Source organism: Schistocerca americana, chromosome 4, assembly GCF_021461395.2.
Source record: "Schistocerca americana isolate TAMUIC-IGC-003095 chromosome 4, iqSchAmer2.1, whole genome shotgun sequence".
NCBI lineage: Eukaryota > Metazoa > Arthropoda > Insecta > Orthoptera > Acrididae > Schistocerca > Schistocerca americana.
Window position 1 is genome coordinate 245735365 of NC_060122.1, and position 12439 is coordinate 245747803.

A 12439-nucleotide genomic window follows, 5' to 3' on the forward strand; every position below is an offset into this window, starting at 1 on the left:
CCGATCTTCAAACTTATTTACTTCTAAACGATACTTTCCGGAGGTGGGTTCCTTATCAAAACTTAATCCAGCAAGTTCCCTTTAAAACCCCTACAAGTTCGTAATCGTTATAGCGCGGACGCGCTGTAACAAATATGTCTGAAAAGGCACGTACAGAATCGCAGTTTGAGGGGGAGGTTCCTATTTGATGCTCAGTTCCTATTTGAGCAAGGAACATGGGCAAAAAGTTTTTGGTTCAGCACGGACCAGCGGCCATTTGTATAGTTATTCGAACATCTATCTTACTAACCTGAGCTGGCGCCCAGGCAGATTGTGCGAACTGATTAATTCCTTTTGTACACGATTTTAATTGAGCTTAAATTAATGCTCAGCTAATGACACCATTTGTATGTACACTGTTCGGATTCCACATGCTCCTGCTATTCCGACAGGGTAACACCGGGCAAGGGGGGCAGTTACTAGTCTTTTCTTTCCCGCGTTTTTTTTTATTTTTTGTGGCATTAAAGCTTATCTCTTGGTGTTCTGCGAAATCGAGACATTCTACTCACAAGTGAATGGGTCAAGGGACGAAAGATGTTTGCAGAGACCATTAAACTGCTGCGATAAAAAATTTGCTACTAAATAGGAGGAGCAACAGTGAACTCTACACATAGTAGACTCGATGATAAACGATAAACGTGTGATTCGATAGAATACATAAGTGTACGAAAAGCTTTTTATTGCACCTTTTTTCACTGATCTTATTTTATGTTGAAATGCACAAATCCAGAATTTTAATAGCCACCCCATATCCAGAGAAACGGTGGAAATTCTAAATGAGCAACACCAATTTGCCAAACGGACGCACCTATTTCAGTTACATAATTTCAAGTCTAGAATATAAAAAGAGTTTATTTCTTTTCTAATTCTGAGTGTAAGTCAAAGCTAGTCAACTGAAAGGCATGGATGTACGATATCAAAACAAGAAAGGGATTTCTCTTACTTCAGCACTGTGTAACAATGACGCCAAAAAAATCATAAAATTCTATTACTTAAAAAAAGGAAAAACTTGTCACCAGAAATCGTGCAAGAGTATTACTCAAAAAAACTGAAAAATATAATAAGAGTTATGCATAGTTTTATTAACGATGGTTTATAACAGCGTTACCTTATAGATTGGAACCGTCAATGTATGATAATTGAAATTAAACTTAGATTAGGGGAAAAGATGTTGAATAACATGGATATGAAACTCTGAGACATCGTTTCGTTACGGAGGATATACAGTCCACTTCCCTTCTACCCCCCCCCTTTTCAACTCACCAGGACTATTCACGAACGATGTGCGGGAAACTCGGTTCGTAAACCCATACTGTAAGTCCGAGTTTCTCAAACTATCGTGGTAATTACGCGATACGTAAACCTCTTACGATGAATAAGATATTTCTTTTCGCCTTTCCCATCGGAGTCTGGTGCGCAGTTTTTGCAACGTTCTTACATTGACTAAAGAAACTTCCTATGAATTACGCACGTTTTCTTTGAATTTCTTCTATTTCTACTCCTCAACTGTCTAACAATACCCAAAAATTGGTTGATTGTGGTTTTGTAAGCAGTTCCATATATCGGTGAATTACATTTCTTCAGGAGTCTTTCCATAAATCGCATGCTGTCATCTGCCTTAACTGATAGTTCTGGTCAGATACTGATTGACTATTACCAGTTGTGATTAAATTAAGTGACTAAAAGCGTACTGTATAGACAAATTACATGGTTCTTTTTTCCTCGCCTACTTACGTGTATTACGTTTCATTTATTTCAAATGAGTTTCTCCGCATTCCGTAACAATTTTCTAAAGACTTGGTGTCCCTGATAGAAATACGTCGTTTGTGGACAACCACCGAGATTTACAAACGTCTCCTGCTAGATCGTTTATGCACACCGTTCGACTAACACCGGATGTTATTTTCGTTTCTGTCTGCTATTACAACCGAAGTACTGCGTTCTGTTCACTGGGAGGTCTTCAACCAAATCGCACACACATTTCAATATTCCGAAGTTACGAATCTCGTTCAGTATTTGACGAGTGGAGAAGCGTATCGAAGAGATACCATGCGACAGAAAAACACGGTATCAACCTGTCCGCATCTGAAGCCTTCTGTATTTTGTGAACGAATAGAGTAAATTCATTTGTACACTAACGGTGGTTGCTGAAACCTTATGTGGATGATTCATACAGAAAAGAGACTCATCTGTCAGGAAACGCAATAACTCGTAATTATGGTTACACCGATTAAAGAAACACGATTGCTTATAAAATTTTTGTGTAGTAGACAAAAAAAGACAAGGAACATGAGTAGCAAGACGCGATAACGAGAAGTCTATTGGAAAAATACAACAAAATTTTAACATCATAAACAAATTTCAGCACCATAAATAAGCGACGCCAGAATTGAGTCAGATATAGCCGAAAGTACGGAATCAGTTCTGGAAGTAAATTCCATTTGCGTACTGCACGGAAATGACGATGCGTAGCGACGTCTACTGTGCACCATTGTGTAGGTTAGGTCAGTACGCTTCTGGTAGCCCGAGCGGGAACATCCTGTGACGTTGCACCAAGCGAAACCAACGTCTTGAATAGTTACTGGAATTCCGCCGTCTGTGGAATGCGGAAAATAATTTATTTTCTGTGGCAAAATTACAAAAAACCCGCAACTAACCTCCATATTAATGGAGTGAAAGTTAAGAGTGACGATGTTGTTAGAGAACCGTATCGTGTATGTTCCGATGGAGTGATTTGCAAAACCAGTGAAGTACTGCCCTAGCATCTTGTCGCCTATGAACTTTCCGCAAAAAAATGAACAGAACAGAAAATCGGAGGTTGTTTCTACGAAATTATTTGATCGTTTTCCTCATCTTTTTGAAGAGGTCTGCGCAACGAAGTAACTGCCTGATCTGGTTACTGGAAGTTTTGTGGTCGCTGAGTGGCCAGCTTACTTGTGACGATCGCAAGATACACAGAATAGTTTCGCTGCTCATGCTTGTGCTATTGTAAGCAAACCGAAATAATGGTTTTCTCGATCGCATTGGCTCATTATGTGAACAGCAACACACACACACACACACACACACACACACACACACACACGCAGTCTGTGAGATGAGTTTGTTCCATTACAGAAAACCTCTAAAATAAAGTACGTTGTCCTCACAGAAGTTAACAGCCACTGTCCAACGTGACAGAAAAGGCGGACTACTGGTTCAGTTTATGGAACGAGTCACAACGAACAGTGCAGGGGCGTACACCAAAACGGTCAAAACTCTACGAAGATCAACCGAAAACAAACGACATGGCATGTTCATTTCCGGCGTGGTTTTGTGGCTCATCCACATACCGTCACAAAAATATAATTAAAGTTTAACACTATAAATAAGAAAGGTTAGAACTGAGTCAGGTATGAACGATAGTACCGGATCAGTTCTGGAACTGACTTCAATTTGTGTATTCGGGAAAGACGTAGCATAGCGACATCTAATGTGCACCAATGTGTAGGTTAGGTCAGTACGAATCTGGTAAGTTTCACTTGGAAGTTGTATGGACATCCTCCGTACATCCCTTACGTGATTATTAACGACCAACAACTCTCCCCTAACATGAAAAATTAGTATGAGTCACAGCGTTTCGCGAATGAGGAAAATCTTCAAGACTCCGTCGAGTCACTGTTAACGTCACTGACGTCAGCGACCAGGTTCACAGAAGGTCAACCACCACTACAATAAGTACCTTCAATTATTTATAACATGTATAAAGTAACAGTCGGTAGATAGGTGTTTTCGTAAGAAGTAAATGTTAATTCCTTTCCGAACTGCCTTCGCAATATTCGGGTGTGATAGTTTTTGAATGTAATCGCGAACAGAGTAATGGGTGGACGGCAACTGCGTCCGCGGCTTTGGATCGAAGAAGGGAAGCGGTCACAAGGGCGGCATCTGGCGCGGTTGCGCCGACGCCGACGCTGGCTGCCAGCGACGGGAGGAGGGAGGGGGGGGGGGGGAGGAGACGTCCCGGGCAGGCGCCCCCGCAGCGCGGTCCCAGTCCAAGCCCGGCCGCAGCCACAGCAGCACAGCACTCCGACACAACAGCGCAGTAGCCAGCAGCAAACATGTCGCTCGCAGATCCCGTAGCCTTCGCTAAGGACTTCATCGCCGGTGGCGTGGCTGCCGCCATCTCCAAGACGGCGGTCGCGCCCATCGAGCGCGTCAAGCTGCTGCTGCAGGTGCAGCACATCTCCAAGCAGATCTCGGAGGAGAAGCGCTACAAGGGTGAGTTACCGGCCCGCCATTTGGCAGAAAGCGAACAAAGTACCACTGTCGTTTCGATAAGCATCTTTCGGAACAAACATAAGACATCTGATTAACAGACTGTACCCCAGTTCTCAGCCAGTACAGAGTAGTGCACCGATCAAAAGCTCACAAATATCTTAAATACGACAAGAGTGCACATGCGGATTATGTGTACAGTTAAGGTACTAAATACATCATATATGCCTTTCCCGGTGACTTTGAGAAACTACTAGCGCCAGATCTGGTAAGAATCTACACGACCCAATATGAACGATCGATTCAGAGGCCACACACGACCCGAATGCTGTACACCAGTTTTCAACCACGTGCGTTTCCTCCTGAAGGAATTAAATCTAAAACCAGGATGAAAATTTACTTTATCATCGATTCTGTTAACTTTATCTTCTGAACATTGCCAGCATCCGTTCGTGGGAATGATCTTGTGACTGTCACCTTTCCAGTGGATCGATCAACAGCAGTATCCTACCGATAACTGTTCTCACGTCTTTGCAGATTCTTTGACTTCGATCCCTCGGTGAGCATAACATTAATATCTCCACAAGTATCACTGAGCGCAGTGGTTAGCACACTTGACTCGCATTCGGGAGGACTTCAGTTCAAACCTGCACCTTACCATCCGAATTTAAGGTTTCCGTGATTTCCCTAAATCGTTCCAGACAAAGGCCAAGATGATTCTTTTGAAACGGCACACCCGAATTACTTCCAATCTTTAAAAAAAAGTAATAAAAATGCGAACTTGTGCTCCGTCTCTAATGACCTTTTGCTTCCACTTCCCAACAAGTTTCTTCTATACTACATCTTTGAACAATTCCACAGCCTGTTCTGAGTGTGGTCTATGACACTATGAGCCACTCACTCCTTGCCAACAATAGAACAGCGACGGTAAAAGCAGATTAAATGCAGAAAGATTTTGTGCACTACTCAGTTTCGCCGGCCGCTGTGGCCGAGCGGTTCTAGGCGCTACAGTCCGGAACCGCGCGTCCGCTACGGTCGCAGGTTCGAATCCTGCCTCGGGCATGGATGTGTGTGATGTCCTTAGGTTAGTTAGGTTTAAGTAGTTCTAAGTTCTAGGCGACTGATGACCTCAGAAGTTAAGTCCCATAGTGCTCAGAGCCATTTGAAACCATTACTCTCAGTTTCAATCGATTGGGAATGCAGATGGATTGTTTTCTCAACGTAACTGATACAATTCGTTCCACTGACTTCAGATGTTGAGGAACTAAAGTCTTCTTCAACATGCTTGACTTACAGTCGGAGGAACCAACTTCCATAGGTACTATGGTAAAAGCTGAGAATACGGTGATCGGGTTTAAAAGCCAAATCCTAGGAACTTGAGAGGAAAGGCGCAGTGCGGTAAATTCAGAGTTCTTATTAGTAAGGTCTGAGTCCTCCCTATTGTTTCTATAACTGCTCTCCCAATACATGTCTTACCTGCTTTATCCGTCTCGTTTATTTCCGGTAAATACTCGGAGCTCTAGGAAAGTGCATTACACGCCAGCAACTGGTTTCTTTTGCTGTCAGTGTAGCCTAGATATGAATCGCCTCTTACGATTTCTGTCCCACAACACAGTGAAAGACACTCTGACTGCCATACTATTATAACGAAAGACTGAACTGACCGTACAGTCTGAAAGTTATAAAAGTGTTATATTACATGCACTGCTATCCACAAATTATGGATGTTTTCACGTAGTTTCTCATACGTACGACAAATTAAAAACTGTTATACACTTTATCTTCTCTGATAGTTAATAACAAGCTTGTAGAGTAACGTTCAGATAATACCCAACTTAAGAGATTTCTTCAGTTATTATATTTCATCTTGTGGCTGATCGTTAAACGCAGATCAGCTTATTTCTTTTAAGCTGAAACATTAGGCTCGTGCTTCATTCTCAACGCGCTTGACTTCAAAGAGCTACATTTGCATCTCTCCTAGAGAGAATCTGTTCTGTGCGTGAGACTTGCGAAAGTATATCTCCACCTAGGACGATCTCTGTTCTTAACGACACATCTTTGCAGCAGGCGATGCAGTTTCCCAAACAATTTCCTTTCATAGTCTTTTAACAACACATTATCAATTGCCAAACAAGTGATTCTACTCAATATCTTTCAGCGCTTCAGGCTTATCTACATGGAGCGTCCTTTCCCATAGGAATTTTTAATTCCATTTGCAGGGCCTATAATAATTTCATTGTGGTTTTCCCTAAGAGACATTATGTCAGCTCTTAGTCACTGCCTTTATCACTAAGTTCAGGTAGTGTCCTGTGAACAGAGGGCAATTAACGTGGTGATAGGTTTCCCCTTTTCTCAGCTAACATCTTTATTTGACACAATGGAATTATATTTTCCTGGAGACATATGAATCCTAACTTTATCTTCGATAAAGATAGATGGTGAAGCACTGAATTAAAGTTTGTGGCATGGCCAGGACTTGAACCCCGGTCTCCTACTTACGAGGCAGATGTGCTAACCACTACACCTTTTTTAGCATTGTGGCTACCACAGATACCTGGACTAACCTAATCCACTGCCTTCAAGTTATACGCTCAGCCCATTTTCTCCTGCTTATATCGTCAGTATTACCTAGGTGCTCCAACATTGGAATAGCACCTCAGCGTTGAATATAATGGGAAATCCTGCCTGTACCTTAGGCATAGGTGATCTATTGGTTTACAGGAATTACATTTTCCTGGACACATAAGAGTCTCAACTTTACCCTCCATAAGGACAGAAACTGAAGCAATCAATTAGTGGTTAGCACATCTGCCTAGCAAGCAGGAGACCCAGGTTCAAGGCCTGGCTGTGGCACAAATTTTAATTCATTGCTTCAGTTTCTGTCCTTATCGAATATCTTTTTTGTTTCTAAAGTCGGTTTGGTAGTTTTTAATGGTGTTCCCCAATATAGAAATCTATTTAACAAAACCGACACACACGGATCGAAGCAAATAATTTTTGGGAAAGCAAAAATAATCACGACGTCCACACTTCGCTGCCATTTTGGCGGTTGTAATTCCACAAGTTCAGCTACGTGCAGCCTAGGTCGTGTACATGTTATGTTTTGTGGCGCGGCTTCTCCTGTTGCAGAGCACTGCAGAGCTACCGCGGCGGCTCCCCCGGCCGATCCCCCGCTTGGACTCGCCTCCCCGATATTGAACGGCCGGCGAGCGGCGGCAGGCCACCTGCTTCGTCACCCCTGACCTTTCCGGCCCTCTTCGTATGAACATCTGCCTTTTCAGCAGAACAAAAATAGTGGCCAGTAAACTAATCGATCAGTTGTAAACCTGTTCGTCCCTATCAGAGAGGGTACAGTACTACAGAGAGTTTTCTGCATAGTCAAAACCTTAGAAGTGAACGAAAGTGCGAGCTGAAACTAGGTCACCATCTCGGCTTTCATGAAAATATGAAAAATGGATATGTATAATGCATATAGATCGCATAATGTGAATGTGATTGGTTCTCCTGACCTATACCCTGAGGTGACAGGTCATGGGATAGCGATATGCGAATACACAGATGGCGGTAGCATCGCGTACGCAAGGTATAAAAGGGCAGGGCTGAGCTGTCAACTTTTACTCAGGCGATTCATGAGAAAAGGTTAGCGACGTGAGTACAGCCGCACGAAGGGTATTAACAGACTTTGAACACGGAATGGTGGTTGGAGCTAGACCCATGAGACATTCCATTTCGGAAATTGTAGTGTTGGCAGAAGAGCCAACACTGTTTTTCTAGAGGAGGCCGAAATGCACGCGTTTAATTACACGCTGACTGGCGTGAGGTCTGGAACAGGACAATATCTTGAGAATTGCAAATAAAGTAAATAGTTGATATAATACTTAACTTTAATCCACAATTGTAGAACATCGCTCTTGATGATACATGCTTCACATAATAAATATCAATTGAATACGGCGCCTTGCTAGGTCGTAGCAAATGTAGCCGAAGGCTATGCTAACTATCGTCTCGGCAAATGAGAGCGTATTTGTCAGTGAACCATTGCTATGAACGTCGGCTGTACAACTGGGCGAGTGCCAGTACGTCTCTCTAGACCTGCCGTGTGGTGGCGCTCGGTCTGCTATCACTGACAGAGGCGACACGCGGGTCCGACGTATACTAATGGACCGCGGACGATTTAAAGGCTACCACCTAGCAAGTGTGGTGTCTGGCGGTGACACCACAGAAATCGTTAAGGAATTCAATATTTCGAGATCCACAGTGTCATGAGTGTTCCGAGTATACTAAATTTCAGGTATTACCTCTCACCAAGAGCAACGCAGTGGCCGACGGGTTTCACTTAATGATCGACGGTAGCGGCGTTTGCGTAAAATTGTCAGTGCTAACAGACAAGTAACACTGCGTGAAATAACAGCAGAAATCAATGTGGAGGGCACGACGAACGAACCCGTTGGGACAGTGCGGCGAAATTTGGCGTTAATGGACTATGCCAGAAGACGAGCGTCGCGAGTGCCTTTGCTAACGGCACGACATCGCCTGCAGCGCCTCTTCTGGGCTCGTCACTTTATCGGCTGGACTCTACACGACTGGAAAACTATCGCCTGGTCAGGTGAGTCCCGATTTAAGTTGGTAAGAGCTGATGGTAGGATTCGAGTGTGGCGTAGACCCCACGGAGCCATGGGGCCAAGTCGTCAACGAGGCACTGCACAAGCTGGTGGTGGCTCCGTAATAATGTGGGCTGTGTTTACACGAATGGACTGGGTCCTCTGGTCCAACTGAACCGATCATTAACCGGAAATGGCTAAGTTTGGCTACTTGGAGACCACTGACAGCCATTCATGGATTTCAGGTTCCAAGCAACGATATCATGTCACCACGCCACAATTGATCATGATTGGTTTGAAGAATATTTTAAACAATTCGAGCGATTGATTTGGCCAGGCAGATCACCCGAAATGAATCCCATCGAACATTTATGAGACATAATCGAGAGTGCGCAACATCCTGCGCCGGCAATACTTCCCGCAATTATGGCAGCTATGGCTCAATATTTCTGCAGGTGACTTCCAGCGACTTGAGTCCATGCCACGTCGAGTTGATGCACTACGCTGGGCAAAAGGAGGTCCTACACTATATTAGGAGGTATCCCATGACTTTTGTCACCCCAATGTACACTTGGACCAGCTATCCTCCCCATTTTTCATCCCAACTGAAAAATATGTTTTGTTAACCTCTGCAAAATACTCGCTAACTGCAACCATCACTTCCTCATTTAACGAAAATTTCTTCTCAGCAAGACAAAGTTTCAAGTTAGGGAGCAGGAAGATGTCACTTGAGGCTGCGTCTGCTGAGTAGGTAGGATGAGGAACTAATTAAAAGCACAATTCATGCACTTTCGCTATTGTTATCGCCGATGTGTGAGATGGAGCATTATCCTGGTGAAAGAACACTTTTTTGCGTGCTAATTTTTGTCCTTTTCCAACCAATGCAAGTTTCAAACGATCCAACAATGAAGAACAATAGGGTCCAGTTATGGTTCTGCCTTTTTCCAAGCAATCTATGAGCATTATTCCTGGGGAACCCCAGAAAACAGGGTCACTATATAGCTAGCTGACAAAATGGTGCACTTTCACCACGCTTTGTCCATTGTTTTGAGTGCCGTTTTGACTCTGGTGTGTTATGATGGATCCAGGTTTCATCAAGTCACAAATCGCCAGGCATTGTCTTGAAATGTGCTGGATCCGCTTTTGGTTCACCGTGAGCAATCGTGGCAACCACATCCCACACAGTTTTTCATAGCCAATTCTCCATGCAGGATGTTATGCACTCGCTCAGCTGAGATGCCTACAGTCCAAGCACTCTCACGAACGGCAGTCCTACATTACCATATCATGGATTTGTCAATGGTCTCCTTTGTTGTGATCTCAGTTGCACAGTCAGAGCGCACTTCGTATTTGGTGCTTGTCCGACCACGTTTAAATTCATTAGTTCAAAAGCAAATGGTATTCAATCATGACGTAGAGTCCTCATGGATTTCATCTAATTCTGTTTTGATTTGTGCGGGAGTCCCGCCCTCAAATGAAAATGTTTAATAACAGCACGAAACTCGGTTTTCTCCATTTTCGATCACAGTCGGCAGACTGACCAATTCAGACAGCTGTCAACAATGAAGTGTACACTGTATATTGTTGAAATTCTTTATTCGTTTCTTGGAATAATCAAGCTTACCAACCACGAATGCACAACAAAAATGTCCCATATTACATGGAAATTTACCAGACTTATCAGACCACACTCTTAAATGTAGAAATGGTTTGTTCGTCCTTAATCCGTTATCCGATTTGAATAAGAACGTTTCGAAGGCGCGATTTCTACTACTGGGTGTTCACGTTATGCATGATATTTTCAGTGAATATTTGACAGGAGGGACTCGCAACAACATTGAATGGTTTTACATTTTGAAATATTCGCTAGCGATTTTGTCAATTGGGTCGGAAAATTTAAATGCTATGCAGCATATCTTTGCTCCCAAAATCATGTAGGATAACAACGCAATGATCTGAAAATCAGTCAGTCTTCCTTGAATATAGATCTCAAGAGAAATGGTTATTTTCCACTGATTTTGACGCTCTTCAAGTTTCTATACAAGATGGAGTTAAGGATCACATAAAAGAGCAATGAAGAAATTGTCAGACAATTTATGTCAAGCTCTTTCTTTTCCCTTCACAGTCATTATTATTGTGACCTATGTTTTCCGATCACTTTGATTTTACGTACCGACACCGTTCGAGAGCATTAATGTACGCTAACGTCTTCCTGTCAAATAATTGCGCCTCAGTCTGTTAGCAGTAGGTATAAAATCAATTTAACTAACAAGGGAACCTCCCCATCGCACCCCCCTCAGATTTAGTTATAATTTGGCACAGTGGATAGGCCTTGAAAAACTGAACACAGATCAATCGAGAAAACAGGAAGAAGTTGTGTGGAACTATGAAAAAATAAGCAAAATATACAAACTGAGTAGTTCATGCGCAAGATAGGCAACATTTAGGATAACGTGAGCTCGGGTGCGCCGTGGTCTCGTGGTTAGCGTGAGCAGCTGCGGAACGAGAAGTCCTTGGTTCATGTCTTCCCTCGAGTGAAAAGTTTAAATTTTTATTTTCAGACAATTATCAGAGTTCAGGCACTCACACATAATCAGCTTCGCTCTCCAAAATTCCAGGACATGTTCAGATTTGCTTGGACATATGCAGGATTTGACGGTCTACACACGGAAAAATTTGAAAACGTTAAAAACATATGTTTTGACAGAGCACAGAGAAAACTGTGCGACTGTGAAACTGTTGCATTCATTTGTTGCAGTTTATGTGACACACTCTCATGGTTTCATCACTTTTTTGGAAGTGATTATCACATCCACAAGAAAACCTAAATCGGGCAAGGTAGAAGAATCTTTTTACCCATTCACCAAGTGTGCAAGTTAGGTGGGTCGACAACATATTCCTGTCATGTGACGCACATGCCGTCACCAGTGTCGCATAGAATATATCAGACGTGTTTTCCCGTGGAGGAATCGGTTGACCTATGACGTTTTGATCAAATGTTTTCGGTTCCCATTGGAAAGGCACGTCCTTTCGTCTACTAATCGCACGGTTTTGCGGTGCGGTCGCAACACACAGACACTAAACTTATTACAGTGAACAGAGACGTCAGTGAACGAACGGTCAGATCATAACTTCGCAAAAATAAAGTAAGTAAACTTTTCACTCGAGGGAATACTTGAACCAAGGACCTCTCGTTCCGTAGTTGCTGACGCTAACCACGGGACCACGGAGCACCTGAGCTGAGAGTGTCCTAAATGTTGCCTATCTTCCGCATGGACCACACAGTTTGTATATTTTGCTTATTTTTTCATAGTTCCACACAACTTCTTCCTGTTTTCTCGATTGATCTGTGTTCAGTTTTTCAAGGCCTATCCACTGCGCCAAATTATAACTAAATCTGAGGGGGGTGCGATGGGGAGGTTCCCTTGTAAGTACGGAAGTTAGAACATTATCACGTTTTTCTCTTGCTTAAAAGCGTTACCTTGAAATTAAACTAAACCATCCTTGTAGTGAGATCAGTTTTTAAAGTTACTGTACACATTGTT

The 12439-nt window shown here is 43.0% G+C and overlaps 1 protein-coding gene across 1 annotated transcript in view; it reads left to right on the forward strand.

The window, feature by feature from the left end:
- The first annotated feature begins 4054 nt into the window (after nucleotides 1-4054).
- The window catches only part of LOC124614032 (ADP,ATP carrier protein 2-like), a 39497-nt gene continuing 31112 nt past the window's right edge, over nucleotides 4055-12439 (forward strand). The window contains exon 1 of the mRNA XM_047142856.1: nucleotides 4055-4296. Within this exon, the coding sequence (XP_046998812.1) occupies nucleotides 4137-4296 (160 nt within the window). The 5' untranslated portion in view covers nucleotides 4055-4136. The remainder of the gene's footprint in view (nucleotides 4297-12439) is intronic.